We start from the raw sequence: 27,874 nt of genomic DNA on the forward strand, positions 1-27,874 counted from the left end.
TACAACGGAGCCTAAGGAAGTTCATTGATGGAACAAGCAATGATGGTTGGTCCAGAGATGCTGCACTGGTGGGGCAGTAACAATTGACCTCAGGCAATCATGACCATTGGCCAGTGAGTTAAGGCTCGAGCCACAGGGTGCTTTCCCCCTCGACTATGGTCTGCTGGAGCATCTCAGCACCATACTTAGTTGAATATTGCTTTGATGTTTAGGGCAGTTACTGTAAGCTGCCCTTTCACACTTTGCTGTGCTGTGATGTGGTCTGGAGCCAAGCGGTTCTGATGGAATCTGGACTGGACTGTTGGGAAAATATTGTGTGTAGATGTTGATGGCACTTTCCTATTCGATTTAGAGGGCAATCGTGTGGTAATTAGCTAGTTACATCATTGGCTAGATGCCATTGATGCTCTGCAATATCTGATCGGGCCACAGGAAAACAGACGGCTAGTTCTAGTTTGTAGGTTTTCAGCAATACAGCTGGGATATGTTCAAGGCCTGGCCATCACTGTGTTGAATGCACTCCACTGCTCTAGTAAATAAATCCATGAAAACAAACAGCTTTAAGCATTATTCAACCCAGTGGGTTGATCAGTTCCTCGATACGGAAAAGATAAGAATGCTGCATGATTAATATAAAGGTACCATGGCACAGAAATACTTTTATTGTTTCATTTCACCGTTCACAGAAACTATTTAAAATTACATTATTGAATGTCTAATCTACTTGTGTTTTGCATGAAATCTTTCATCACCAGCGCAAACATAAACATTATAGATTTATATTAAGAATACACAAACTTCCAGCTAGTGAAATATAATAATCTCCGAACTTTACATGGAAAAAAAAAACTGTATTGCACTGTAGGTAAACAGTACACTCATGCAGTTTGCGTTTGGTTCATTTGTTCAGTTAAATGTAACCGACATCCCTTGGTCACAGTTAAAATTGAGCAGAGTTAAAAGCAATGCAGGAGTTCAATATTCACAGCCATTCTGCAATGTCTTTTTGTATAAACATCACAAAGCAGACACACTAATTCACATTCTTGATTTTACAAGTGTAAAGTTAGTTGAGAAATCGTGGCTTCTTCATCAACACAACTGAACTATTTAACTGATTATTGCAACAAAAAAAAAGTCATTTTTACTGCAATGCAACAGAAAATAGTCCTAAATTAAAAAAGAAACACCAAGTGACAAAACAGCTTCCCTACGGCAATTTCCAAAGTCATGTATTATGCTGTAGTCTTGCTTTCTTATGGTCGGAAGGCACAGGAATATGCTGGTGACTTTTCTAATCATCAGTCAAGAATCCAGTCAATAAAAGCAGTCTGAATGGATTCCCCATAATTAAATACACAAATGGGTTTCACTTCATTATTTTGACACAGATGTGGAATTTACATTATATCCAAGAAGTTACAGATATAGTGCTTCAGTGTATAATACAAGTATTTACTGTTCAAAGTCTCAATGCAGAATAAGAAAAAAAAAATTGCCCATATAGGAGAAAATACTGGATACAGCAAAAAGAGGACAACAAAATACATGGACACCGACACTATCATCTTTACAGCCATCACACAAGAAACAGCAATATACACACAAAAATATTAAGTGCAAATATCTTTGGAAGTTAGAATAAAATAATTATACTAGAACAAAATATTTTTTAAAAAGGCAGAAAATTTACTTCAAGTACAAGATTTTGACCCGCAAGAGGTCAGTTTAGTGTAAGTGGACAGACTTCCTTCAAATCACTTCTTCCGCTGGAACACGTTCGCCAGCATTGCACCTGAAGTGGACAGCTGACCCATTTTGTTCAAGAACCTCGTCTTTGTGTCCTCACTGACGAGACTTGCAGCAATAGACATCGAGCTTAAGTAACACAAAACAGAATAAATAACTTGGTTTTATGTCATGTTGAATTTGGCCTCTAAAAACCCAGCTTAGCTCATTAACCATTAACACGCAACAACGCAAATCAAATAACCTCTCATCAGATCAGCATTTGCAGTGGTTACATCTTCCAAGAGTGTAATTTTTCATGTTCACCTCAAATTATGCAACGATTTATGATCTTTTACCACTTAGCTTAAAATTCCTAACCACTGAAGCAAAACGATCAACACCAGCAGGGTTAAAATATAACAGACTAAAAACTCACCAAATATGGGATTAATACTCCAAATTATGCATTTGTAAGATACATTTCATCCTTTCCAAAACAAAGACGAATCATTAACATAAAAGCAAAATTAAAGTAGTGTAACTTGCCACCCTCCAGTGAATGCTACAAATGGTAAGGGCATGTTGCATCTCTGATTTCAGGGGTGCTGTTGAGGTGGCAATGAGGAATTGGTGGCTCACTTACACACAAGGCAACTCTGGTGGAGTAGCAAAGAGAGGAGGGAGATAATTGGCCTGATTTTATCCATATAATTGTACAGTATTACAAAATCAGTTTCTGTTTCGAATTGGATAGAGACAGAGAAACATAGAAAATAGGAGCAGGAGGTGGTTATTCGGCCCTTCAAACCTGCTCCACCATTCAATATGATCATGGCTGATCCTCTATCTCAACGCCGTACTCCCGCTCTCTCCCCACACCCTTTGATGCCTTTAGAGTCTAGAAATCTATTTCCTTCTTAAATATATTCAGTGACTTGGCCTCCACAGCCTTCTGTGGTAGAGAATTCCACAGGTTCACTCCCCTCCGAGTGAAGTTTTTCACTGTCTTTGAGCAAGATTTAATCACCGCCTCATATCCAGTTACTGGCGTCAGTGATGTTACAATTTTACGAAGTCCCAACTCGGACATTAAGTCCTTTCCTTCAGACGCAAATGCATTAGCAGTTCAGAGAAGGTATACTAGGTTAATACCAGGAATGGGCGGGTTGTCTTATAAGGAAAGGTTGGACAGGCTTGTATCCTCTGGAGTTTGGAAGAGTAAGAGGTGACTTGATTGAAACCTTTACGATCCTGAGGGGTCTTGACAGGGTGGATGTGGAGAGGATGTTTCCTCTTGTAGGAGAATCTAGAACTAGGGGTCACGGTTTAAAAATAAGGGGTTGCTTACTTAAGATAAAGATGAGAAGAAATTCTCTGAGGTTCATGAGTCTTTGGAACTCTTCTTCAAAAGGCAGTGGAAGCAGGGTCTTTGAATATTTTTAAGACAGAGCTAGATAGATTCTTGACTAACAAGGGGGTGAAAGGTTATTGGGGGTAGGCAGGTCGTCACAATCAGATCAGCCATGATCTTATTGAACGGCAGAGCAGGCTTGAAGGACCAAGTGGCCTACTCCTGCTCCTAGTTTGTATTGCTCCTAGATTAAAAATTCTGATACGAACATTACTGTGGCAACATCAGCTTGAGGATTGCTGCAGTTCAATAAGTTGGTCCATCAGCTGCATCTCACTGCAACTAGGGATGGGCAATAAATTCACCCTCGCCAATATCACTCTCAGAGAATGAATGGAAAAATAAATACATTTAAAGATAACACACTAACTAGTTTTCAGGTTGTACAAGATGTTCCCTCATGTTGCAGGTACAGTATAGACAGCCTGTCTAGTTCTTCCAATGACATGCAGGCTCCATGCATAGATAACCACAGGTGATCAGTTATAGGATTCCATGAAGAAAGCAAATGGAACGTCGATAGAAAACAGCCTTCAGACCTCTGCTTCACAAGGGAGGCTGCACTCTTGCTTGGAACCTATCCCCAATATCAATGGTCAAAGTCACTGCATGCATGATTGCGCATTCAGTTCAGTCCAAGTTGCTACAGACAACAGCAGCAACATCAGTTCATCTGCAGTTCACAAGCAAGTGACTAATGCACTGGTCACCAGGGAGCTAATTTGATCATTCTCCCTAGCCCCCTGTCCCCAACATATTGGTAGTGGCACAAGGAGAGGGCTGTGCATTTGTTTTCCCACAAGGGGTATTTTTGAAAATCAATGGGCTCATTGATGACACTAATATGGTCCTCTGAAATCCTGCACGCAATCTCCACAAATATCGGTCCTATCCAAGTGTCGATTGTCCTCGACCGCTGCAACAGTCAATGGAGAAAACCCTCTTCCCAGGCAGAAGTCATAATCCCTTTGTTTTAAAGCACTAGAGACGGACTATTTGATGAAGAAAAAGACTGAAATATTGGCTCCTTGGGAACTGAAGCTCTCCTATCCAATTGCTGAAATCCAGGATGGCAAAGCATATATACACGACCCATACCTAGGATTATCAAACTGTATAAACCATCTTGAAAAAGCACTTCAGACACCTGGACAGATCGGGGGCCTTACAATATTGTCTAGCCATTTGCCGTATGCACCACAACTTGCCATATAAAAACAAATCAGGATTTGACGTGTGGAAGTTCTAATGAAATCTGAAATGCTAACTCTTTTATTCTCAATTCATAGGTGCTGCCTGAGTATTTCTAGCAATTTTTGTTTATTGTTCAGATTTTCTGCATCCGCTGTATCGTTCCGTGGTGTAAAATTGGTCTGTCGGGTTTCAGGCAAATTTCTGGATGTGTTTTTAAATTTCAGGCTGAAATCAGCATTTACAGCTCTGGAATGTGCAGTTTCCTTGTTTAAAGACAGAAAGTGATGTTTCCAAGTTGCACATTATAGTGGATATCCCAACTACCAAAATGTTTTAGTGAGTGACACTCGCATGGAACTTGTTCTCTCCCCATCTCTCCTGAAGGGAGATTCTAGTAAACTCATGGCCGAACAATAGAAATGCTAAGCTTGAATCTACGATATTGAATTTTGAATGTGGTCTGATGAAATGTAAGTTTATAAACTGGATTCGGGAAACTTGTTATGAAGCTTAAGAGTAAAATGCGGTTGAGGCAGATTTAATCATACCATTCAGAAGGGAATTGAATCATTGCCTGAAAAGCAAGAATAATGTAAGGCCACAGGAGAGAGACAGAGTGGGACTAAGTGAGCTGATCTTGCTGAGAACCAACACAGACACAATGGGCTGTATGGCCTCCTTCTGTGCTGCAATCATTATCAGGAATGTATTAATATATTCCTCCCCACCACCATCGGAAGCTTGACTCTCTTATTAGAGCACCAAACTCTCTTCAAGCAGCAAAATACTGTTTATGCTGGAAACCTGAAATTAAAACAGAACATGTTGGAAAAACTCAGCAGGTCTGGCAGCACCTGGAGAGAGAAACAGAGTTAACGTTTTGAGTCTGTATGACTCCTCTTCAGAGCTAAAGACAAGTAGAAATGTGATGCATATTAAATGGTTTAAGAGGGTGTGGAGCAAAATAAGTCAGGGACAGGTGGGAGCGAAGGAGAAATTGACAAATGGGCACTGGACAAAGGTAGTTTACTGGTTGTGTTAAACACTAAAGGCGTTGATAGTCGCATAAAGATAAGATAGCAGAATGTGTTAATAACAGAACTAGGGTCAGCGTTCTGTGAAAGCACAGCATAACAACAAGTGACAGATGGCCCTGTGGTGGAGGGTATGGTTGGGGAAAAATAAGGATAAAAAAACAAAAATAAATAAAAATTGGATTAAAAAAAAAAGGAGGTAAAGACGAAGGAGAGGGCTCATGGTCTGAATTTGTTGAACTCAATATTCAGTCCGGAAGGCTGTAAAGTGCCTAGTCGGAAGATGAGGTGCTGTTCCTCCAGTTTGTGTTGGGCTTCACTGGAACAATGCAGCAGGCCAAGGGCGGACATGTGGGCATGAAAGCAGGGTGGAGTGTTGAAATGGCAAGCGACAGGAAAGTCTGGGTCATGCTTGTGAACTGAGCGAAGGTGTTCTGCAAAGCAGTCGCCCAGTCTGCGTTTAGTCTCCCCGATGTAGAGGACACCACATTGGAAGCAGTGAATACAGTAGACCAAATTGAAGGAGGGGCAAGTGAAACACTGCTTCACCTGAAAGGAGTGTTTAGAGCCTGGAACAGTGAGGAAGGAGGTGGTAAAGGGGCAGGTGTTGCACCTTCTGTGATTGCATGGGAAGGTGCCTTGGGAAGGAGATGAAGAGTTGGGGGTGATGGAGGAATGGACCAGGGCCTCAAGCAGTGGACGGTCCCAATGGAATGCTGACAGAGGGGGTGAGGGGAAGATGTGTTTGGTGGTGGCATCATGCTGGAGTTGGTGGAAATGGCAGGAGGATGATCCTTTGAATGCGGGGCTGGTGGGGTGAAAAATGACAAGGAGGATTATCATGGTTCTGGGAGGAAGGGGAAGAGGTGAGGGCAGAGGTGCAGGAGATGGGTTGGTTAAGGGCCCTGTCAACCACAGTGGGGAGAATCCTCAGTTAAGAAAAACGGAAGACATGTCAGAAGTGCCGCTTTGGAAGACAGCATCATCGGAACAGATGTGACGGAGGCAGAAGAACAGGGAGAATGGGATGGAGTCTGTGCAGGAAGCAGAGTGTGAGCAGCTGTAGTCGAGGTAGCAGTGGGAGTCAGTGGGCAAGTAATGAATAATGGTAGACAGTCTGTCACCAGAAATGGAGGGAGAATACTGGAGGTGGATGAAAGGATCTGTTGAGCAGGAGTCCTTGCCCTGTCCAAAGAGGTGAGCACGGAGACGGAGGCGACAGGAGGAGAGTTCAGCATTGTGCCAAGCCCAAAATTCATTGAACCTCCTTCAATTTGGTTTACTGTATTCGCTGCTTCCAATGCAGTCTCCTCTACATTGGAGAGTCCAAACGCAGACTGGGTGACCGCTTTGCGGAACACCTTCGCTCAGTCCACAAGCATGACCCATTCCTGTCGTTTGCCATTTCAACACTCCACCCTGCCCTCATGCCCACATGTCCGTCCTTGGCCTGCTGCAATGTTCCAGTGAAGCCCAACACAAACTGGAGGAACAGCACCTCATCTTCCGATTAGGCACTTTACAGCCTTCCGGACTTAACATTGAGTTCAACAATTTCAGACCATGAACTTGCTCCTCCATCTTTACTCTTTTAAAAAAATCCAATTTTAACATTTTTATTTATTTTTGTTTATAGATTCTTTTTTTAAATATATATTTTTCATTTTTAAAATCCTTTTTCTCCCAACAACCCCTCACCACAGGGCCATCTGTCACTTGTTTCTATGTTGTGCTTTCACAGAGTGCTGATCTTTGTTCTGTATTAACACGTTTTGCTATCTTACCTTTATACCACTATCAGCATCTTCTTTATGCTTTAGCATACCATTAACACTCCCTTTGTTTTGTGTCCATGGCATCTTTGTCAATCTCTCCTTAGCTCCCATCTATCCCTGACCTTCTATTTTGCTCCATCTGCTCCACACCCTCTTAAACAGTATACTAACCATCACATTTCTACCTCTCTTTAGCTCTGAAGTCGTCGTACGGATTCAAAACATTAACTCGGTTTCTCTCTCCACAGATGCTGCCAGACCTGCTGGGTTTTTCCAGCATTTTGTTTTAATCTCTCATGTAGTACCTTTGTTACGAATATTGATGTCCAGCTTTTCCCAACCTCTTGACTGTTTCACCAAAGCAGCACAAACAATAGATGTACTATTGAATAGTTACCTCTGAGGCTCTTGGACACTCCTGTTTTCCACCTTCAGTTCACATTCCTTAATCATGGAGCTCAGGATAACCTGAAATTATGCATGGTAAATAGCACCTCAATATCTATCATTTTAACACAGGTGGGAAATCTTTGAGAAAATAACAATTTGCATTTGTGTAGCATCCTTCATGATCACAGGAAGTTCCAAAGCACTTTACAGTCAATGACCCCATGCTCTCTTGTTGAAGCTTGCCCCCAATACAGTAGGACAGGTGCTGAAGGTCTAGCGTACAACTATCAATATCAAATCAAATCAATTGTGAAACATGGGGAACTCAAGTGGGATGGTCTTCACAACTGTGATGGGACCAGTGCTCTGGTAAGTCAGACTAGAGGTGGGGTAGAGGGAGCTTTAAGCTAAATAGGTGAGGGGTGGGGGGGGACGGGGAAGAGAGGTCATGACAGTGAAGATGTGGTAAATTAAAAAGGCAGAACAGCAAGGTAGCAATAAGCTAATGATAGATAATCAGAGCAGAAGAGGAATGGACAGAGGATACAAACTTAAGTTTGTGCCAGCAGTTAAGGCGGGAGTTTATAAATATCGTAAAAAGACAACTAAACACTATGGATAGCATTGCAATAAAATGGATGAACTGTCAGCTCAAATAGAAATAAATACATGCAACCTGATAGCCATTACAGACGTGGCTGCAAGGTGGCCAAGGCTGGAACCTGAATATTCAAAGGTGCTTGACATTTTGGAGGCTTGCCCCATGGAGCGCTTGCTTGAACCCGATGGGATAAATGGCCTCCTTTTCTGCCATAAATACTATGATTCAATGAGGACAGGAAGCTAGGAAAAAGTGGTGGGGTAGCTCTGTTAATTAAGGATGACATTAGAACTCATCTCTCACTATTGTACTAAAGATCAAAATGTAGAATCAGGTTGGGTAGAAATAAATACCAAAGGTAAGAAGTCACTTGTGGGAGTAGTTTATAGGCCCCAACAGTAACTACATTGTAGGGCTGGGGATACAGGAAGAAATAATGGAAACTTGTAAGAAAGGCACAGCAATAATCATGAGTGATTATAATATATAGATTGGATGAATCAGATTGGTAATGGCAGCCTGGAAGATGATTTCATAGAGCTGTTTTGGGATAATTTCTTATAGCAGCTTGTTCTACAGCTAACCAGAGAGCAGGCTATTCTAGACCTGGTATGTGAAATGAGACAGGATTACTTAATGACCTCACAGTAAAGGAGCCTCTAGGTAGCAAGGATCATAACATGATTGAATTTTGCATTCAGCTTGAGGGAGAGAAAAGTAGGTCTAAAATGAGGGTTTAAGATTTTAAAAGCAATTACGAGGGTATAAAAACAGCACTGCCGAAAGTGAACTGGGAAATTATGTTAAGGGGTAGGTCAGCAGAGATGCAGTCACAGACATTGTTGGAGGTATTTCATAACACTCAGCAAAGAGGATGAATAAAAAATAAGGCATATTATCTAAACAGTGAAAGATTGCAGAGCTCTAAGATGGAGGGGGATCTGGGTGTCCTGGTGCATGAATCACAAAAGGTTAGTACGCAGGTACAGCAAGTAATTAGCAAGCTAATAGAATGTTATCATTTATTGCGAGAGCAATTGAATACAGAGTAGGGAAGTTATGCTTCAGTTATACAAAGCATTGGTGAGACCACATCTGGAGTACGGTGTATAGTATTGGTCTCCTTATTTAAGGAAATGTAAATGAATTAACAGTACAGAGAAAGTTTACTAAATTAATACCTGAAATGGGCAGGTTATCTTATGAGGAAAGGCTGTACAGGCTAGGCTTGTATTTACTGAAGTTTAGAAGAGTAAGAGGCAACTTGATTGAAATGTATAAGATCCTGAGAGGACTTGACAGGGTGAATGTGGAAAGGACATTTCCTCTTGTGGGAGAATCTGGAACTCAGGGTCACTGTCTCAAAATAAGGGGTCACCCATTTAGGACAGAAATGAGGAAAAATTGCTTTCTCAGAGGGTTGAGAGACATTGGAATTCTCTTCCTCAAAAGATGGTTAAGGCAGAGTCCTTGAAGATCTTTAAGGCAGAGGCAGATAAATTCTTGATAAGCATGGGGGTGAAAGGTTATTGGAGGATGGGCAGGAATGTGAGGTTAAAATCAGATCAGATCAGTCATGATCTTATCAAATGGTGGAGCAGGCTCGAGGGGTTGAATGGCCTGCTCCCGCTCCTAATTCGTACGTTCATATGTATGTTCGTATGAGTGACAATGACCTGGGACTTGCTGCCCACAGGGGTAGTGGATGCAGAAATAATCAAATGATTTCAAAAGGAAATTGGATGGGCACTGGAATGAAATAAACTTCAGGGTTCCAGGGACCAAGTGGGCCAAGCTAGATTTCTCTGCAAGAAGCCAGCATGGACTCAATGGGCAGCATAGCCTCGTGTCATAAATGACTTAAAGCTACGTCGTGTCATAAATGACTTAAAGCTACGTCAAGTGCTGCAGCCTAGCTGGTCCAACATTTGACTTCATTTAGTGCTTTTGAAGGTAATAATACTCCATTTTCTGTTTAACCATGACAAATTGAGACTGTTTTTCCTCTTGTAAATTCAATTTGGATTAGGAAAACTTGTGGTTAATTTGTGGAGTGTAAAGTAACATCTTCATAGGTAAGTCCCATGAGAAGTATAAGCCAGAGGCAAATAAATACAAGCATCACAATAAAACATTAAATAAGACCGTTTCTTTATACTCCTCTGCCCCTCAAGCGTGATGTAGAAATTTGCATTCGGCAGTTTGAGAGATCTGAAGAATGATTGATAGGAAGGGGTGTGAACGTATAGAGTAGAGGGAATTTTACTCTATATCTGGCTCATGTTGTATTTAACCCAAGGCCACCCAATGCTGACCAGATACCAAAATGGAAAAACTCCCAATTCACTGACAATGGCATCCTTCAATTTGACTTTTGGTTGGGGCAGGGGTGGGTGGTGGTGGTTTGTGTTGAAAAAAATATACTAGTTCTGTAAATGATTTGAGCAACTGATTACATTTCCGCTATATATAAAGAAAACTGGGGCACTTAATTTATAGGTACAAACCTCATGCTCTGGTGAGAGGTGCTCCATATCTATTCGCAAACACTTTAGGCCAGGGAGAAAATGGCATACCATCAGTTCTTCTGAAATAACTGCAGACATGGCTGTTAAGGATCGTTACGCTCCATTTTCATTTTAAAACACATGGACTAAATTTTAACCATTTTAAGGCCATCAAGTAGCTTTAGGTTTCAAATCATGAGATCAGGATTCTTAAATACAACGCAGGGTTGTTTCAATATAATAACCAGGTAAGAATTAATCATAAAAATTATTTTTTCTCTGGTATCAGAGAAATACGACGACAATACAACACAAAACAGAACTGAATAAAGCCATCACATATCTACCAATCTATTACTTATCTTCCCCAGATAACATTGTTTTGTATCATGGCTTTATAGCTCGTTCAACAAAGCACTAGTGCTAAAAATAAGGCAACACATTAAAAACTTACCACAAACTAAACTTCAGGAATGATAAGAGATTGAGATTGGGTTACAAAATAGTGGTAAATATAATGATTAAATGGGGAAACCATGGTTCTAGCCAAACACTTGTCGTCTTACATTCATATCTGAAACGTATCAAGCTCTTTGAAGTTAATAGCTGTGAAGAATAAGCCCCAAGTAACTGATCTGTTCCCCATGGCTTTCAAAGAATTCATAAAACCACAAAACTTAAGGAGTTCATGATTTGTGGAATAAATGTAAAATGATCCACAGTTTACAGCCTCATGGGCCATTGTTTAGAAATTACTTTGCGACTAAGATTCAGATTTTTAGTTTTATGTAAACATTGGATGCCATGAAAATAAAAATTATACATTTTTGAATCAGTATTCTTCAAATGTAGCTTGTCTACATAGCTCAGGATGGATCTATCACCCAGAACATGCTATGAGTCTCACTTGCCATGTAACCATCATAAAACCTAATCTTGCATAAAAGCTTCTGCTCAAGGCTAAACCCTAAATAATTTTCCCATGAACTGGCTGCAACATCAAATGTCACAGAACAAAAGGAAATTATTTGTCACAATTGATCACTAGCATTCTTTTAAGTTCTGGATGGAAAAGGGAGGAAAGGTGTCAGGTATGTAGAAAGAATGGAAAAGACCGGCAAACTTCATTTTTGCTCATTTTGCTTCTGTAGTTTACAAAAATGTCTGTGGATTTGATATAAGCACCTTTGAAACCCAAGCATGAAAACAAAGTTGAGAATCCTGGAATGCTACATCACACCAATTTTGACTTACAGAAGTGAGTGTTGAACAGTGAAGAAATGCAGTGAAGAATTGAGGCCGCAGAGTTGTGGTTTTTGAGGTGAATAATGAAGATATTTTGGACAAGTCACTCCACCAGTGAAAAGGTGCTAGTAAAATCTGAGACCAAAAGAACTCTGCTGGCCAAGATCAGGAAGAGACAGCTGGAATTTTTTGGGCATGTAATAAGAAATCATGACTTAAAGTCTGATGCTGATGGGAAAGATCAATGGTAAAAGAAACCAAGGTAGACAAAGAACGGTCTTTCCAAAGAGCCTCGCAAACTGGATGAATGTACCTCCACCAAAGATGACCCACACCTCCAGAACAAGATTAACATGGAGGTCCCTGGTTGCCAATGGTACCTGAAGAGAGAGAGAGAGAGAGAGAGAGAAAGAGAGAATAATGTTTGGTGATGGGGGTTCCCAGCATTTAACACCAAATAAGGCTAGTTATGGAGATCTTCAGCTCTACTGGCAAATACACCCGAGCCTTCAACAACATGCCTGTAATTCATTAACACTTGCAAACATGTAGCAACAGGATGAATTCCATTGTTGTAATCTAGTGAGAAATGGAATTGAGACAATTTACAGAGAACCGTTCTTCAGAGAAGGCAATTATGCTCCCAATCTCCAAAGATTTCTATATATATTTCTACCCAGGATAAGACTTTGAGAGAAATTCCACAGAATTCTGTGTCCCCCCCTTCTGAGAATTTCAAACTAGATTTTAATACTTTGCAGTTTTATGACAAACTATAGATCATCATGAAGCAATGTTGTTTTCTTCCTGGTAGTACAAGCTGACACAGCCTATCTGATACTCTGAAGTGGAACAGTTGGACAGCCATGTACATCTCACTACATCTAATTGAAAAATCATCAAAAGAGGGAGTGCCATTCCGTGAGACACATAACAGCCTTCCGGACTCAACATAGTTCAATGACTTCAGATTGTAACCTCTGTCCCAGTTTGGTTTCTCTTTTCTTTGCTGGTTTTGGTTTTATCCTCCTACTTTTCACTTTTTGGATGGCAAGTGTTCATGATTCTGCCATTTACGCCTCCTCTAGATATAGGCTTTTTAAACTTGTCCCATTAACGATTCCCTTCGGGCTTGCACCATGAACCTCTCTCCTGCCTTGCACCCTACCAAATTTAACCTAGTTCTACTGTTGTGGGACTTCGAATGATCTCTGGTCCTTCACAATCTGACCAAAATAATTTGTGACTGTGGGCACAATCTACTCCCTTCATTTAAAAAAAAAATAGACCCTGATTCAATTGCCAGGGGAGGGAACCAAAACAAGCTGAACTACAGTCACTATTACTGTCTGTTATGTGATGCAACTCTTAACATTGTATTGAGAAATTTTAGTGCTGGCTTGGAGCCAAGAAACTCGACATGCCTGGCTGCATGTGATTCAAGTCCAAAGCAAAATTCTAATGATTAGGAATTTGAAAATTCTCAGCCCACCTACTTGTAATCTCGCTTTTGAAATTATGGAAGCAGCTTTTTTTTTTAAATGTATTTCTCTTAGATCAATGGAAAAGTCTGAAATAAAGTTTTTTTCTTAAATATTCCACGATTGATAGTTTAAAAAAGTTAAAAGCAAAGTATTAAAGGGTTGCTTAAACTTAGAATTAATCTTTCTTCATATAAATGCATTAATCTGTGATGGGTTAAAAGACAAATGGCCATTTAAATTGTTTTGTATTTAATTGAAACATTTGCATTTTTCTGAATGGCATGTTAAAGCGATTCCTTTTCCAATTCACTGGCATGAGGTTAGAGTAAACACTGGCTGTATTATTGAAAGGATACAGCAACAGGACAGAGCACTGTAGGCTTCAAAGAGTTGAATGGCAATGTCCAGTCTTTTTGTGTCAACTGCTTGTTGGTTGTTAGAGATGGCCAGCTTGTGTAGGTTGGGAAGAACAACTGCATAAAATGGGAAAAGAAAACACATTAGACAATAATTGAGGGATCTTTTTAAAAAAAAAATTTGAAGGTGAAATTGCCTCCTTTTAAAAAAAATAGGTAGGGGACATTTCCTCTCCATTTAACATCTATTGGATATCTCTGCATCGAGAAACATTCACAGCCTAACTGCACTAACCCCCAGTCCAAATTTAGCTATTTATATGCCCTCTCAGTCCTCTGCTCTTCCTTTTTATTAATTTGTGGGAAAGCACTTGGCCTCCACTTCAAGACTGGCAGCTCACACAAGAACACTATGAATGGAGGCAGGCAGTGGAAACAGGACACCTGCTTGCTGTTAAAATACAGCAAAGCTGTGTCCTTCAGTGGAGCACAGACATAACATTTACATTATCTCGCCATTTACACCCTCTTTGCATTTGTCTTTTCCTTTCTCGTTTTCTCCTCCTCTTTAGTACCCCTTTATTCATCACAACATTCTTGATTGGAGTTGAGAGTCTCAGTGATTCACTTCTCCCATGAGGCGAGGGCTTCTGATTCTATGAAACCATAGGTCCAGTAACAGAAATAACACGGTGCAGCCAAGACATGCCAATAGTGTGCAGACATGAGAACCCAGCCATATGGAAGAAGTAAGTGTTTCAGCGATCTAGATTGTTAACAGCAAAAAAATAAACTTTGCGAACAATTCAAGGAAGATCAAACGTCCCGTTGTTAGCTGAATAATTTATTTTTTGAAACAAATATGTTCAATTATCACTGGCAAGTCAGAGTAAGTGACTGAACTTGGTCCATGTTCAGCTATGTATCAAATTACAGCGACACTTGGCAGAGGCAGGCATCTTGAATTTCAGGGGAGTAAGGTGTGATTTTTTTCCCCTCTACTTGATACAGTTCATTCAAGGTTTCTTAAATTACTGAGATGGAGGACAGTCTCCATACTGAAGTTTACACAGAAGGTCTTGAAAGTTATCCAGATAATGAGAACATGCATTCTCCAAAGCAACTCCAAATAATAGATCGCTCTATATATTGACATGTTTTGCATCAAAAGTTAAAGTTAATATGTGAGTAAGACTATGGATCCTTGATGAGTAAAGAAAGGTCATGTATAGCATATAAAAAATACGTACACTCATCCCTAAATCTTGGTTCAGCATTTGGCCCAACTCTTCCAAAAGTCTTGATTATTTCCATGTGCAGAGAGTGTTGATCATGGTACTGTGGATCTTCAAGAAATGACGCCAATTGCATCTTGACTCTTTCCAACAGCTGTTAAAATCAAATGGTGGGGCATAACATTAGCAATTTAATGCCCAGGTTCCTACTAAAATCGAATCTTGGTCATTAGCAAGATGTTAAAAATACAATTTGAAAACACAGTGCCAAAAACCTGTCAAACAATGGACTTTACTCCTATCATTTCCAGAAAATCTTCAACTGCTGAACTCAACAATTTAACTTGCATCAAAAGCAGAAAATAAGAGAAATACATAGCATGTTTGAAAGTGCCTGGAAAAGGAAAACATGCATAGGTCACTTGTTGAATGGATCCTTTACTGGTACTGAGCACACTTAACCAGAAACTGATCTGTTCTCCTCCCTTCAGCTTGCCTGAGCCCTGTAAAATGACTCACTTGCCTTCATACAATTCTAACAAAGTATCTCTACCCAAAACTGCACACTTTTTTCTCTTTTTAGATGATGTACACTTTTAGCATTTGTCTTTAATTTCCAGCATTTACGCTTTTTAACGTCACTTTTTAAAATCTGAGTTCATACATGTATAAGATTCATTGATCTTTTTCCTCCAGTCTGGATTATCAACTTAAAACCAGACAATGTTGGAAATACTCAGGTCAAGCAGCATTTGTGGAGACAGGAACAGTTAACATTTCAGATCAATAACCTTACGCAGAACTGTAAAAAACTAGAGGTGTAAAAGGCTTTAAGCAAGTACATTTAATCTGTCTTCCACTCAATGACAAACCTCCCCCTTTTGTTCTTTCCTTGCCTCTACTTGCTTAAAGACTGTAATATCCCTAACTTTTTCCTGTTCTGATGAAATGTCATTGAGCTGAAGCATTAGCTTTTCCTCTCCCCACAGATGCTGTCAGACCGACTGAGTATTTCCAGCATTTTCTGTTTTTATCTGCAGTAGTTTGCTCTAGGATGATCAGTTTGTCTATAAAGTGCAATAAATCACATACATATTAATACTTGTTAAGTGCCTCGAGCTCGAGACCGGTTTCTTCAGTCCTCTATCGGATCCTATTGCATAGGATAACATACGCTGTATCCGGTGTTACTGTATTATAGCCATAACACGTCGGGTCTGACAGGCTGATCGACAACCAGACATAATATAGCAGGCTTAGATATTCAGATCAGTTTGTCTGTTAAGGTTAAGTAACTCACACTGTACCTCTCTCTGGGTTACTGTTTCCATGATGGTGCCAAAAGCAGGTACTGTAGCTATTCGTACGGAGCTAGAAAATTAAAGAAAACCGTTAGCATCTTTCCATGCCTGTAAAGTACCAATTTAAAATATATATATATCTTTATAGCATAAATTAGTGTGTAAGTTTTGTTAGGCTGTTATAATGCAATAGTCAGTGGATATAAAATCCAAAAATACAGTTTTCTCATCAGAACTTTATAGACAGCTGAGCTGGTGATTGCAGAGTATGCCACACCATTATATTTCAAGAGACAACATGTCAAATATGATGTAATGCATTTGAGCACAACATGTAAAAGGCATCTATTTTAACAAGTTTTAAGCAAGAGGTTGTTATAAACAGCATTATCAGCTGGTCAGCTATCAAGTCTGGAGAGAATACTGCAATGCTATCAAACAGAAGTCAGTGTCAAAACAGATGATTATGTTTTTTTTTCTCTTTTGCTTTTTGTTTTAAGTCTATGGTCTCAGTCTGAACAACTCACAATTCAAGGTCACTGGATAAGGTAACAAGGGCCGGAGCAACCCGCTTGTCAATTAAGGCTTCATTCATGCCTCGCACGATCAGCTGTAACCAGTCAAAAAAAAAATGCAACAAAAATAAAACAAAAAAAAAACACATTGATGAAAAAAAATTGATTAGTTAAGAGGATGAGCGCTCAGACTCTCAGTGCATTCAAGGAAGTATTCAACCACACACACACAAAAAAGACAAGGCATATGGCACATGCTCAACAGCTAGTTAACATCAACCTGTGAGAAATTAGTAGGTTAAACAAAAGCCACGCATCCCTTTTGCTCTGAAAAATCACCCATCTAATGAGACATTTTGTTAGAATGGCTGTGTTGGGAGGCCAAAATTATAAAACGTGAATTATTTAAGCAATATTTTACTAAATTCATTAACTTTGAAGCTCATGGTGCCAAAATGGGGGTAACATACTCAATTTTGGATGCCGTTGTGTCAACGAACAGGAAAAGCGAATGTAGCAACACAACTTGCTCTTACACAACAAAAATCAGCAATTAAAACACTGCTTAATCGGAGTTTATTTGCATAAAATGCAAAGTGATCTTTTCATGGTTACAATGGTCTTTTGGTGAATGATTTCTAAGATGGATCGAGATATTTTCATATCTCAATCTTCCCTTACTCGCAAGGTCAAAATATTGCATTTCCACAGGCTAGGAACCACATCCCAAAATAAGCACAGTGCTAGCATATCCTTGCACCTTTAACACAATATCTGCACAACTGGTCACATGATTAGCAGTGCATTGCTGCAGTAAGAGTAAGTGAACATACCAAAGGGTGATTTCTCAGCAAGGTAATAAAAAGCGATGCGCTTTAACTGGCTAGGAAGAAACTTACATTTCAGGGTCACTGGAGAGAGTGATAAGTGCAGGGACAACTCTCTGAGCTACCAGAGTTTCATTCACCCCCTTCACCAACAGCTGATTGGGCAGAACAAGGGATGTCACATGTGATACGTAGAAAGAGTGAGCAGAGTATCATGGGAAGTAGCATGGCACATCGAAGAGAGAGAGGAACAAAAGAGCAAACAAAAATTAGAGAAGCAACAATTTCTACAGAACAGCTCAACATTTACAGGGTTTGAAACACTACAACAGCTCAAAATTTCTATGAAATAGCAGTACATACCAAAGCTGATCAGCTGATCTCACAGGTTTCCAATATACAAAAAAAACTCACCAGGACGAGATCAAACAAAAACCAATGACAAGCTTAACTGACTTATATCTGTAATAATGGAGGAATTATTTTGTTTCATATTAATATTGCTACCCACAGAAGCAATCCAATTTGCATCATTTCCAGGCCTATTTATTTTAAATATATCACTACATGCCCAAATCCCTGACATTTGTTCCTGGTGGGTGAAATGCAAATGTAGATTCATAAAATGTTACCACTTGTGTCAAGTTTATTCCTCAGACACAGAAACTGGTTTCAAAAATTGTATTTTTCTAATTTCTTCGAAACGGCTCGATCTTTTTAACCAACTAGGCTAGTGACTATACACTAAGTAAATAGATTTATGTTAAAAAGTCTTCTTTTTCTGCAGGGTACATATCTGGAGTTGGCCATTCAGTAACAGATCAAGGTGATAAGATCCAACTTTACCACTCTGGATTTCGAAACTTGCTACCCACATGGTAGTAAATACACTTCATAGTGTAGTTTAAAATTTTACTTTGTCTGCAAAACAAAAAAATGTAGGCTAAATTTAAAACTAGGGTCTACTTTATAAGTAGTGGGAGCAGGAGTAGGGCATATGGCCCCTTGAGCCTGTTTCGCCATTCAATATCATGGTCGATCTTCCTCAACTCCACATTCCTGCACTATCCCCATATCCCTCGATTCCCTTAGTGCCCAAGAAACTAGTAATCTCTGTCTTGAATATGCTCATTGAATGAGCATCCACAGCTCTCTACAAATGAAAAAAAAATCTTCAGTTTATCCCTAAATGGTTGAATCAATAACTTGAACCAGGGCCCCTCCCTCTCTAGATTTTTCATCAACAGCAAATAGCCTCTCAGCATTTAGCCTGTCAAACCCTCAAGACTTTTATACATCTCAGTGAGGTCAAATATCCTGCAGTTCTGAATTCTTATTAAAACAAAAAACTTTGCAAGTCACATGATTGTTTCTTTCAATTAAAAGCCTAACAGCTCTTGGTATAGATATAAGCAAAATATTGCAGGTGCTGGAAATCTGAAGAAAAACCAGAAAATGCTGGAAAAACTCAGCAGCTGTGGAGAGAGAAACAAAGTTAACGTTTTGTGTCTGTATGACCCTTCTTCAGGGTCATATGGACTCAAAACATTAACTCTGTTTCTCAGCTCTTGGTGTAGGCTCCCTAACAGTTCCTACTTAGACAACCAAGTCAGCAATTCTTAGCATCAGTAACTGGAATATTAATCACCACTTCATAATACCATCCTCACAAATTAGCATGTAAATTATTTCAATATTTCTCCAACTCATATCTTTTGGTCTAAATGCACACCCTCAAACCGCGCCCCCCTGCCCCCCCTCAAAAAAAATGTTGAACTTTTGATCCCCTGAATTTGAAATCAAAGTTCTAGCTCCAAATACAATCCTGCAGCGCACTAATAGCAGCGGGCTATGCTGTCTGAAGAGCCAAATAACTGTGGCAAATCAGGTCTGGCAGCTTTGGTAGGTACAGAAGCACGAAAAGGATCTCTCGCCCTAGCAGACAAAGCTTACGTTTTAAAGCATGGAAGAATCTAAAAACATTGCTTAAAATGACTATAACACAGCAGCTGATAACAAAAGTGGTAACTACGCAATCACACACCTCTATTAACAGATGTTCCAGTATGACAACACTTTACTGTAAAGTCATGCAGGTCACATTCTTAAACCAGAAGGGTAAGTGATGCTCCAATGATATCTCTATTACATAGAATCTCAATAGCGTTTTTAAAAATGAGTTTTTCAAAACAAATTTTTAATTGTAAACAAAATTATTTTACTGAACGTCTTACCTCAAACATTCTAGCCGCAGTGCATCTAACAAGTGCTGAAGTGTGCACGACTCCGTACCACAGCACTGTTAATAGTAGCTCGTGGTATGCTGGGTTTGCACTGACAAAATAAGCAGAAATGGAAAAATCAACCTTAAAACATTTGTGAAATGTTAGTGCTTTTGGGGAAAAAAAGTATCTTTCCTATACAGGCCTCGACTCTGAAAGGTGATCCCCCCCCCCACCCCACAGCTTCCCACGTAAACATTTCAGGTTTCAGCTGAAAGCATTTTTAAACAAAAGCAGTTGTGTGACCAGCCCTGTAAGAATACAACTAATGAAATTCCTTCACGCTGATAATTGAAATTGCGGTATTATATTGATCATTAAGGTAGTTAAAATTAGAATGGGAAATGCCAATTCTAATCTCGAACTAGAATGGTATTAACCAGCTTGGATAAAAACCCTACTTAAAGGAACTAAAATAATTTTGGCCGTCACAAACCAATTGAGTTAACCAAAAGCATTAAGACGAGTCAAATATAACTGCCAACACACTGCTTCTGGCCACTGGCATAGCTATGATCTTAGGATAAGATCTAGTTACCCACGATTATCTCCTCACTTCTGTCTGCACTTATAACTTCCTGCCTTTTCTAAAGTTGTAAATCTTTCCTCGAACTCAATGATCTACTAAACCTAGTTCTCATTTGTAAGCATCCCCAAAAAGCAAGCCTCAGCCTCCATTTCACTTTTTACTCAGCCCTTCTAATCTTCTCTCACCACCCTCACTTGATATAATTTCTTATGGGAGCCATTTATTTTCTTTTCCCCATCCCCAACTTTCCACGTTTTTAATCTTCATATGCCCAGGGTGACTTTTTAAGTTCGCTGAGGTGTTCTGATAACATGATCCTTTTTAAAGACTGTAAGATGCTCTCCTTAACACTGCTTCAATTCAGTGATTCCCTTTTAAGTTTTGATCCAAATACATTGAGGTGGATTAACTCTGAAGACGACTAAAACCCTGCGATAGGAAATTAAAACAGGTCCCAGTGGAATCCCCACCTAAGTATACTGGATAGAAAAGGAAGGCGCAGTACCAAACTAAACTTTCCTTCTGAAGCTAGAAAAATCAAAGCAGCAGTGTATAGGGAAAAAATAAACATTGACAATAGTTCAAATTTAAAGGGACACAACTGCTAGAAACTAAACTGAATATGAGAAGCAAAACTTAAAAGGGAATCACTGAATTGAAGCAATGTTAAGGAGAGCATCTTACAGTATTTAAAAAGGACTATGTTATCAGAACACCTCAGCAAACTTAAAGGGCAGGATTTTACCGTTGGCGAGCGGGGGTGGGGCCCGCTCGCTGACGCATAAAGTAACGCGGGATGACGTCGGGCAGAACTCCCGCCGTCACCATGCCTCATTTAAATTTTCAGGGAGGTGGGGCGCAGCAAAATCAGCTGCGCGCCCGCTGACCTGTCAATGGCCAATTGAGGCCATTGACAGGGTCAATTGAGCAATTAAAGGGCCTGCCCGTCCAACCTTAAGGTTGGCGGGCAGGCCAGGAGACCCGGCAGCAACTAGAAAAAACATGAAACCTCATCCACCGGCGGGATGAGGTTCCACGTAGGGTTTTAAAAATTTTATTAAAGTTGTTATGGAAATTATGAACATGTCCCAACTCATGTGACATTGTCACATGAGGGGACAAGTAAGGGATTTTTTTTCTATTTTTAATATTGTTGAAAGTAGAGGTGATCTCCCTGAGGCAGCACTTAGCCTCAGGGAGACGAGTGCGCTCTTTTGTGCACATGCGTGAAAGAGCGCACTCTCGATTTTGGGATTGCCCCCTGGCCTGCACAGCGCTTCCCTGCAAACGTCACGCTGGGTGGGCCTTAATTGGCGCCACGCCTCCAATTGGGGTTGCCGATCGGAAGTGCGCCCGCACGCGCCAGCCCATCAACTTCCTCCCCCCGATGGGGGGAAAATTCTGCCCAAGAATTCACCCTGGGCATATGAAGATTAAAAACATGGGAAGTTGAGGATGAGGAAAAGAAAATAAATGGCTCCCATAAGAAATTATATCAAGTGAGGGTGGTGAGAGAAGATTAGAAGGGCTGAGTAAAAAGTGAAATGGAGGCTGAGGCTTGCTTTTTGGGGATGCTTACAAATGAGAAAACTAGGTTTAGTAGATCATTGAGTTCAAGGGAAGATTTACAACTTTAGAAAAGGCAGGAAGTTATATGTGCAGACAGAAGTGAGGAGATAATCGTGGGTAACTAGATACCATCAGGGATCAAAAATAACTGCACTGATGTCATGCACAGACCATAAAATGCAGAGGAAAGTAAGAACACAGTAAATAAACAAGGGAGGTTAGCTTGGACAAAGGAGAAGGTTGAAAAGTAAAGAGAAATTGTGGATGTAATGGATTATTTACTTAGGAAAAATGGATTGCCACGTGTGCTTGAAGGTGGTAAACCGTTCAGTTGGAGCTACAACAGAAGCTGTAGGGGGAGGAAGTGGCAAAGTGGTAATGGCCTTGGACGAGTAATGCAGAGGCCCAGAGCTTATGCTCTGGGGACATGGGTTCAAATCCCACCATGGCAACTGTTGGAATTTAAATTCAATTAAAACATCCGGAATTGAAAACTAGTCTCAGTAATGGTGACCATGAAACTATTATTGATTGTTGTAAAAACCCATCTTGTTCTGCCACCCTTACCCAGTCTGGCCTATATGTGACTGCAGACCCACTGCAATGTGGTTCACTCAACTGCCAAGCCACACAGTTCAAGGGTAATAAATGCTGACCTCGCCAGTGACACTCACATTCCATGAAAGAATTAAAAAAAAGTATTACTGAAGAAAGGCAAAAGGATGTTATAGGGGACAGAAACAGACCTGGTACAGACCCTGTGGTGTGAAGCAACGGACTGGATCCTGCTGGGAAAATAATGGCATGTGAATGTTCCATGCCATTATTAGCGTGCAAATTGGCCAGCAAATTCAGGGGATTAAGAGATGCACCTGAATCGCGAATCTCCCGAACTTGCTGGTTGGTTTATGTGGCTCTCCTTGTTTGATTCACATTAATGGCTCCTCATCCTTAGTCTCCCTGTTATTTTTAAGAACTTCCTGTAGTTGCACATTAATTGCTGATTAAACTCACCATAGAAAGTTAAGTTTGGTAATTAAGACACAAGCACCCTTTTAACATAATTGTTAATGCAATGCCATTCAACCTCAAATGGCCCAAAATAGGAAGAGCTTAAAGGGTTCAATTTCATTCCAGAATGTAGTTAATTGTCATTAAGGATTTTAAAAAAGTAAAAGTAAAACAGTCCTAAAAAAAAAGTGACTTTTCCCCTCAACTCAATTTTATTTTCCCTCCCACTATTTCTCTTTCTGTATCTGATTTGATTCAAAGGATTGAGCAAGAAACAGGAACGACTGAGGTGGAAATAGAGTAAATTAAAGTCTTGGAAAAACTCAGCAGGTCTGGCAGCATCTGCGGAGAGGAACACAGTTAACGTTTCGAGTCCGTATGACTCTTCAACAGAACTAAGTAAAAAAAGAAGAGAGGTGAAACATAAGCTGGTTTAAGGGGGGGTGGGACAAGTAGAGCTGGATAGAGGGCCAGTGATAGGTGGAGATAACCAAAAGATGTCAGACAAAAGGACAAAGAGGGGTTGAAGGTGGTGATATTATCTAAGGAATGCGCTAATTAAGGGTAGAAAGCAGGACAAGCAAGGTACAGAAAGCCCTAGTGGGGGTGGGGTGGGGTGGGGTGGGGTAAAGGAATCGAAAAAGGCTAAAAGGTAGAGATAAAACAATGGATGGAAATACATTTAAAAATAATGGAAGTAGGTGCGGTTTCCTCTACATCGGAGAGACCAAACGCAGACTGGGTGACCGCTTTGCAGAACACCTTCGGTCTGTCCGCAAGCATTACCCAGACCTCCCTGTCTCTTGCCATTTCAACACTCCACCCTGCTCTCATGCCTGCATGTCTGTCCTTGGCCTGCTGCATTGTTCCAGTGAAGCTCAACGCAAACTGGAGGAACAGCAACTCATCTTCCGACTAGGCACTTTACAGCCTTCTGGACAGAATATTGAGTTCAACAATTTTAGATCATGAACTCTCTCCTCCATCCCCACCCCCTTTCCGATCCACCCCCTTTTTCCCCAATAATTTATATAGATTTTTCTTTTCCCACCTATTTCCATTATTTTTAAATGTATTTCCATCCATTGTTTTATCTCTACCTTTTAGCCTTTTTTCGATTCCTTCACCCCACCCCTACTAGGGCTATCTGTACCTTGCTTGTCCTGCTTTCTACCCTTAATTAGCACATTCCTTAGATAATATCACCACCTTCAACACCTTTGTCCTTTTGTCTGTGACATCTTTTGGCTATCTCCCCCAATCACTGGCCCTCTATCCAGCTCTACTTGTCGCACCCCCCCTTAAACCAGTTTATATTTCACGTCTCTTCTATTTTTACTTAGTTCTGTTGCAGGGTCATTCGGACTCGAAATGTTAACTGTGTTCCTCTCCGCAGATGCTGCCAGACCTGCTGAGTTTTTCCAGGTATTTTTATTTTTGTTTTGGATTTCCAGCATCCGCAGTTTTTTGCTTTTAAATTAAAGTCTTATTGGTTAAGGAGATAGACATTTGTCCTGTGGTTCACAGAGATCCCGGCAAGCTCCTCTTCTTTGTCCAAAGACAGGGTCTGACCCAAGGCATAGCGACCTCCACCATGGGTAGGGCAAGGAGGCAGGTCCAGAATCCACCCCAGCCGGAACAGGGATCAAACTCTGTGCTGTTGGCACCAATCTGATCCACACTGGCTGTCCAGCCAACTGATCCAACCAGCCCCACTAGGAGTTAGAATTGCTGTGGCAACATACACTTTTGCATGCATTCTGTAGCCTGGAGCTATGGTTAATGATAGAGGCTGCAATTTTCCTTCCATTACATGGCTGATCAGGAATCTCAATCTGTCTCATCACCTGCCATTGGCATGTATTGGAAGGTTTTGCAAGTTGATACTCAACCTGTTTGGCTGCGTCATGAACATACTTTCCTTGGCAACCAAATCTTGGAGTGGGACTTGAACCAGAAGCTTCTGGCTCAGAAGCAGGACGCTACCAACTGCACCACAAGACATCCTCTTCCAGCAAGTTACAGGATTTAAAAAAATTCACAAAGGGTGGAATAAGATTTCTAACTGGTTCTTCTTTCCTGAGAGTTCCAGACCAGAGGAGTCTTAACAGTCACTTATATAAGGATCACATCAGAACTCGAGGTGCAAAAAAAATGTTCACTTGCCTATTTCTAAGGTTTAGGAAAGCACAGCTCACCAAGAAAATTGGGTAGTTCATGTGCAGATGGACAACAATAGTGAATATCAGAACAAGGGAGATTAGAGAAACAGGCTGCACCTAAATGAGGCAGAGATAGAAAGATTCAAAAAGATGGAAGAGGGAAACAGATGGAAGAAAGAGGATTGGTGACAAGACTGAACAGATTATGAAGTGCTCAGTAGGCAAGTATGGACTCTGATACATACACAAATCAGGGATCAGGACAAAGCAAACATTCATCAAATCTAAAGAGGATGTATATATGCACAATTCTGGAAGGCATCAGAGATAAGACACTGGATTTGGGGGGTGGTTGGCATGACAGAGGGTTACATATAGAACATCAGAAACATGCAAACAAACATTCAGGAGAATTGAGTCTTCAGAAAAAATATATCTTACCCTAGTTCTACAAACGAAGCCTTCAGACTATCAAGGGGTGCATGAGATAATGAAAGTGTGGTCATTACATCTTCCAAAAATCCCACCAAGAGTTTCCGGTCTTCTTCCTGCAGGAGAGTTGCACTTACTCAGCATTTCAGCAATTAATTAACTAAAACGAGAGTTAAATGATTCTAGAATTACAAAAGCCAACGTCTCTTACCTGATTGTAACAAGTGAGTACTCCAGTTGCATATATGGGAACTGTTGCCTTTGTTAGCACCCCATTGCCAGCTGTAGCAGATACATCTTTTCAAAAAAAAACAACAAACACCAACGTCACATAAACTGTTGCACTTAATCCCCGTTGCAAAGGCCATTTGTCAAATGGTTAATCTTACTAGTTTTTGGCACCTTTAAGAGGCAAAGAATTATATTGGAATACTTAAAATGGAGTTAGTCTTCAGAATGATTCAATCAAAGCTATAATAAAACCAGCATAAAACAGAATGCACAACAACTTTGACCAACATAACCTTCTTCAGTACACCCATGTGTGCAGCACAAATCTCTAGATTTGTGGGGATACTTTAGATAGGACAATTACATTAAAACTTTGGTCTAACAACAGTATGGATCACTGAATGGAATTAATTTATTTTGCAATGCCTGGTCAATGAGGGTTTAAACTTCACAGTTGCCCCTCAAAAGTGAAGAGCACAGATTTCAAAACTACTGCCTAAGGACAACAGTGGAAACATTTAGAATAAAACTTAACAGTTAAGTTTCAGAAACCTGTTATGTTCGATAAAACTTTGGGAAAGCCAATTGCATAAGCTGCGCTGACATTTAAAAAAAAATCTTAATTAAAACATATTTACACAATGAACTCATTGAAGCTGTATCTAGATAGGCACGCTGTTAAATCTATTTTAAATGTTTTGTTTTCTAGCAATATTGTTTTATATTCTTCTCTTGTCAAACTGTAAAATGAGGCTTTCAATTAATATTTGAGCACTGGAAAGTTGAACAGTGTGGGTAGTGTGTGGGTGCAGCTTACCAACAGCTTCTTCCGATAGCCTCAGTATTTCTTGGAACTGTGGCTTCACCTAAGGGTGCACAATATACATTATTGTTAGATTGCAGCAAAGGCAAAGACAATCTAAAGTCACACACAAGTACATATCTACTATGTCAGCTGCATTCAAAACACAGGAATGGTAAATCAGACCAATAAAATAAAAGCCATCTTAGTAAATTGAATAATCAAAGATTCAATTTTTAGGCATTCCTTTTAAAATTAAATTAAAAGAGATCCAACAGGTGGTTCAGTTTTACTGGTTTTGTTATTTATGAACAAACTTGGATTTTATAAAAAGAGCAAACAATCATCAAATCTAGATTTGGACATGCAGGATTGTCACGGGTTGTTAAGTTGTCATTTATACAGGAGCAGTTGCTTCACGTGCTGTCATTTTAGCTGCTGTTTTAGAAATTCAATCATCTAAATGTGATTCAAATTATGATTTTGGAATTTTCAATCAGATGTAATTGAAAATTCAGTACAAAGCCTAAAAGCTAGACTTCCAGACAGCAGCTTTACTAGAGAAAAGAGTGGGTACAAAGGGCAAGACGATTTGATTCTTTACAATTCTAACAGACACAGATATAAATGGGGCCTCGCTGGATTTAGACAATGAGTGCAACTCTGAAAGAAACAGATTTAACTCATTAATCCTCGAGCCATTAGAATCCTCTAGTTGGCAATGGTTTCTGACATTACAGGGACAAAATGATCAAATATTCTATAAGATACACTGGCTCTCATCATGCTGCAGCATACATGGATGATTATCCTGTGGCTTACCATTGCAATTTCTGGAGATCAAGGAGCTTGAATCAGAAAGGGGCAACCGAGGAGACAGGCGACTATGCCAGACTGACATGGAGACTGAGTGAGTAGTGAATTAGGTTCACGTGGTAAATTCTGGTAAGTTGTTTTCAGTTTTTAACTACAGATTAAGAATCAAGATCTGACATAGCACTAACCTTCGATTAAGTTAAGTTAACGTGTTAAACAGAGAACTGCTGGAGTGGCAGTTATCTGTCAATCACCTGAAAGCAATTGGTTCAAGTGGTGTTAATTACTGCAGCAGGAAGCTAAACTAGCCAGTGACTCATTAGAGGGTCTATAAAAAAGACAGGCTTTTCAAACTGCACAATCAGTGAGAGGAGACAGGCGACTATGCCTGAGTGAGACAGAGACTGAGTGACTAGCAAATTATGTTTATGTGG

At 40.1% G+C, this 27,874-nt stretch overlaps 1 protein-coding gene across 7 annotated transcripts in view; it reads right to left on the minus strand.

The window, feature by feature from the left end:
• Positions 1-639: 639 nt before the first annotated feature.
• Positions 640-27,874, minus strand: part of relch (RAB11 binding and LisH domain, coiled-coil and HEAT repeat containing) — a 98,924-nt gene continuing 71,689 nt past the window's right edge. For 3 of the 7 annotated variants that reach the window (XM_078539640.1, XM_078539638.1, XM_078539636.1), the window contains 11 exons: positions 26,640-26,688; positions 25,803-25,888; positions 25,601-25,707; positions 19,841-19,940; positions 17,679-17,761; positions 16,271-16,334; positions 14,979-15,117; positions 13,729-13,845; positions 10,644-10,732; positions 7,543-7,613; positions 640-1,878 (listed from right to left, as the gene is read on the minus strand). In XM_078539640.1, the coding sequence (XP_078395766.1) occupies positions 1,758-1,878; positions 7,543-7,613; positions 10,644-10,732; positions 13,729-13,845; positions 14,979-15,117; positions 16,271-16,334; positions 17,679-17,761; positions 19,841-19,940; positions 25,601-25,707; positions 25,803-25,888; positions 26,640-26,688 (1,026 nt within the window). In that variant the 3' untranslated portion in view covers positions 640-1,757. Of the gene's footprint in view, positions 1,879-7,542; positions 7,614-10,643; positions 10,733-13,728; positions 13,846-14,978; positions 15,118-16,270; positions 16,335-16,791; positions 16,875-17,678; positions 17,762-19,840; positions 19,941-25,600; positions 25,708-25,802; positions 25,889-26,639; positions 26,689-27,874 lie in introns of those variants that run through there. The other 4 variants (XM_078539639.1, XM_078539637.1, XR_013576262.1 and 1 more) reach the window with 3 other exon arrangements.

This window comes from Cetorhinus maximus, chromosome 3, assembly GCF_964194155.1.
Source record: "Cetorhinus maximus chromosome 3, sCetMax3.hap1.1, whole genome shotgun sequence".
NCBI lineage: Eukaryota > Metazoa > Chordata > Chondrichthyes > Lamniformes > Cetorhinidae > Cetorhinus > Cetorhinus maximus.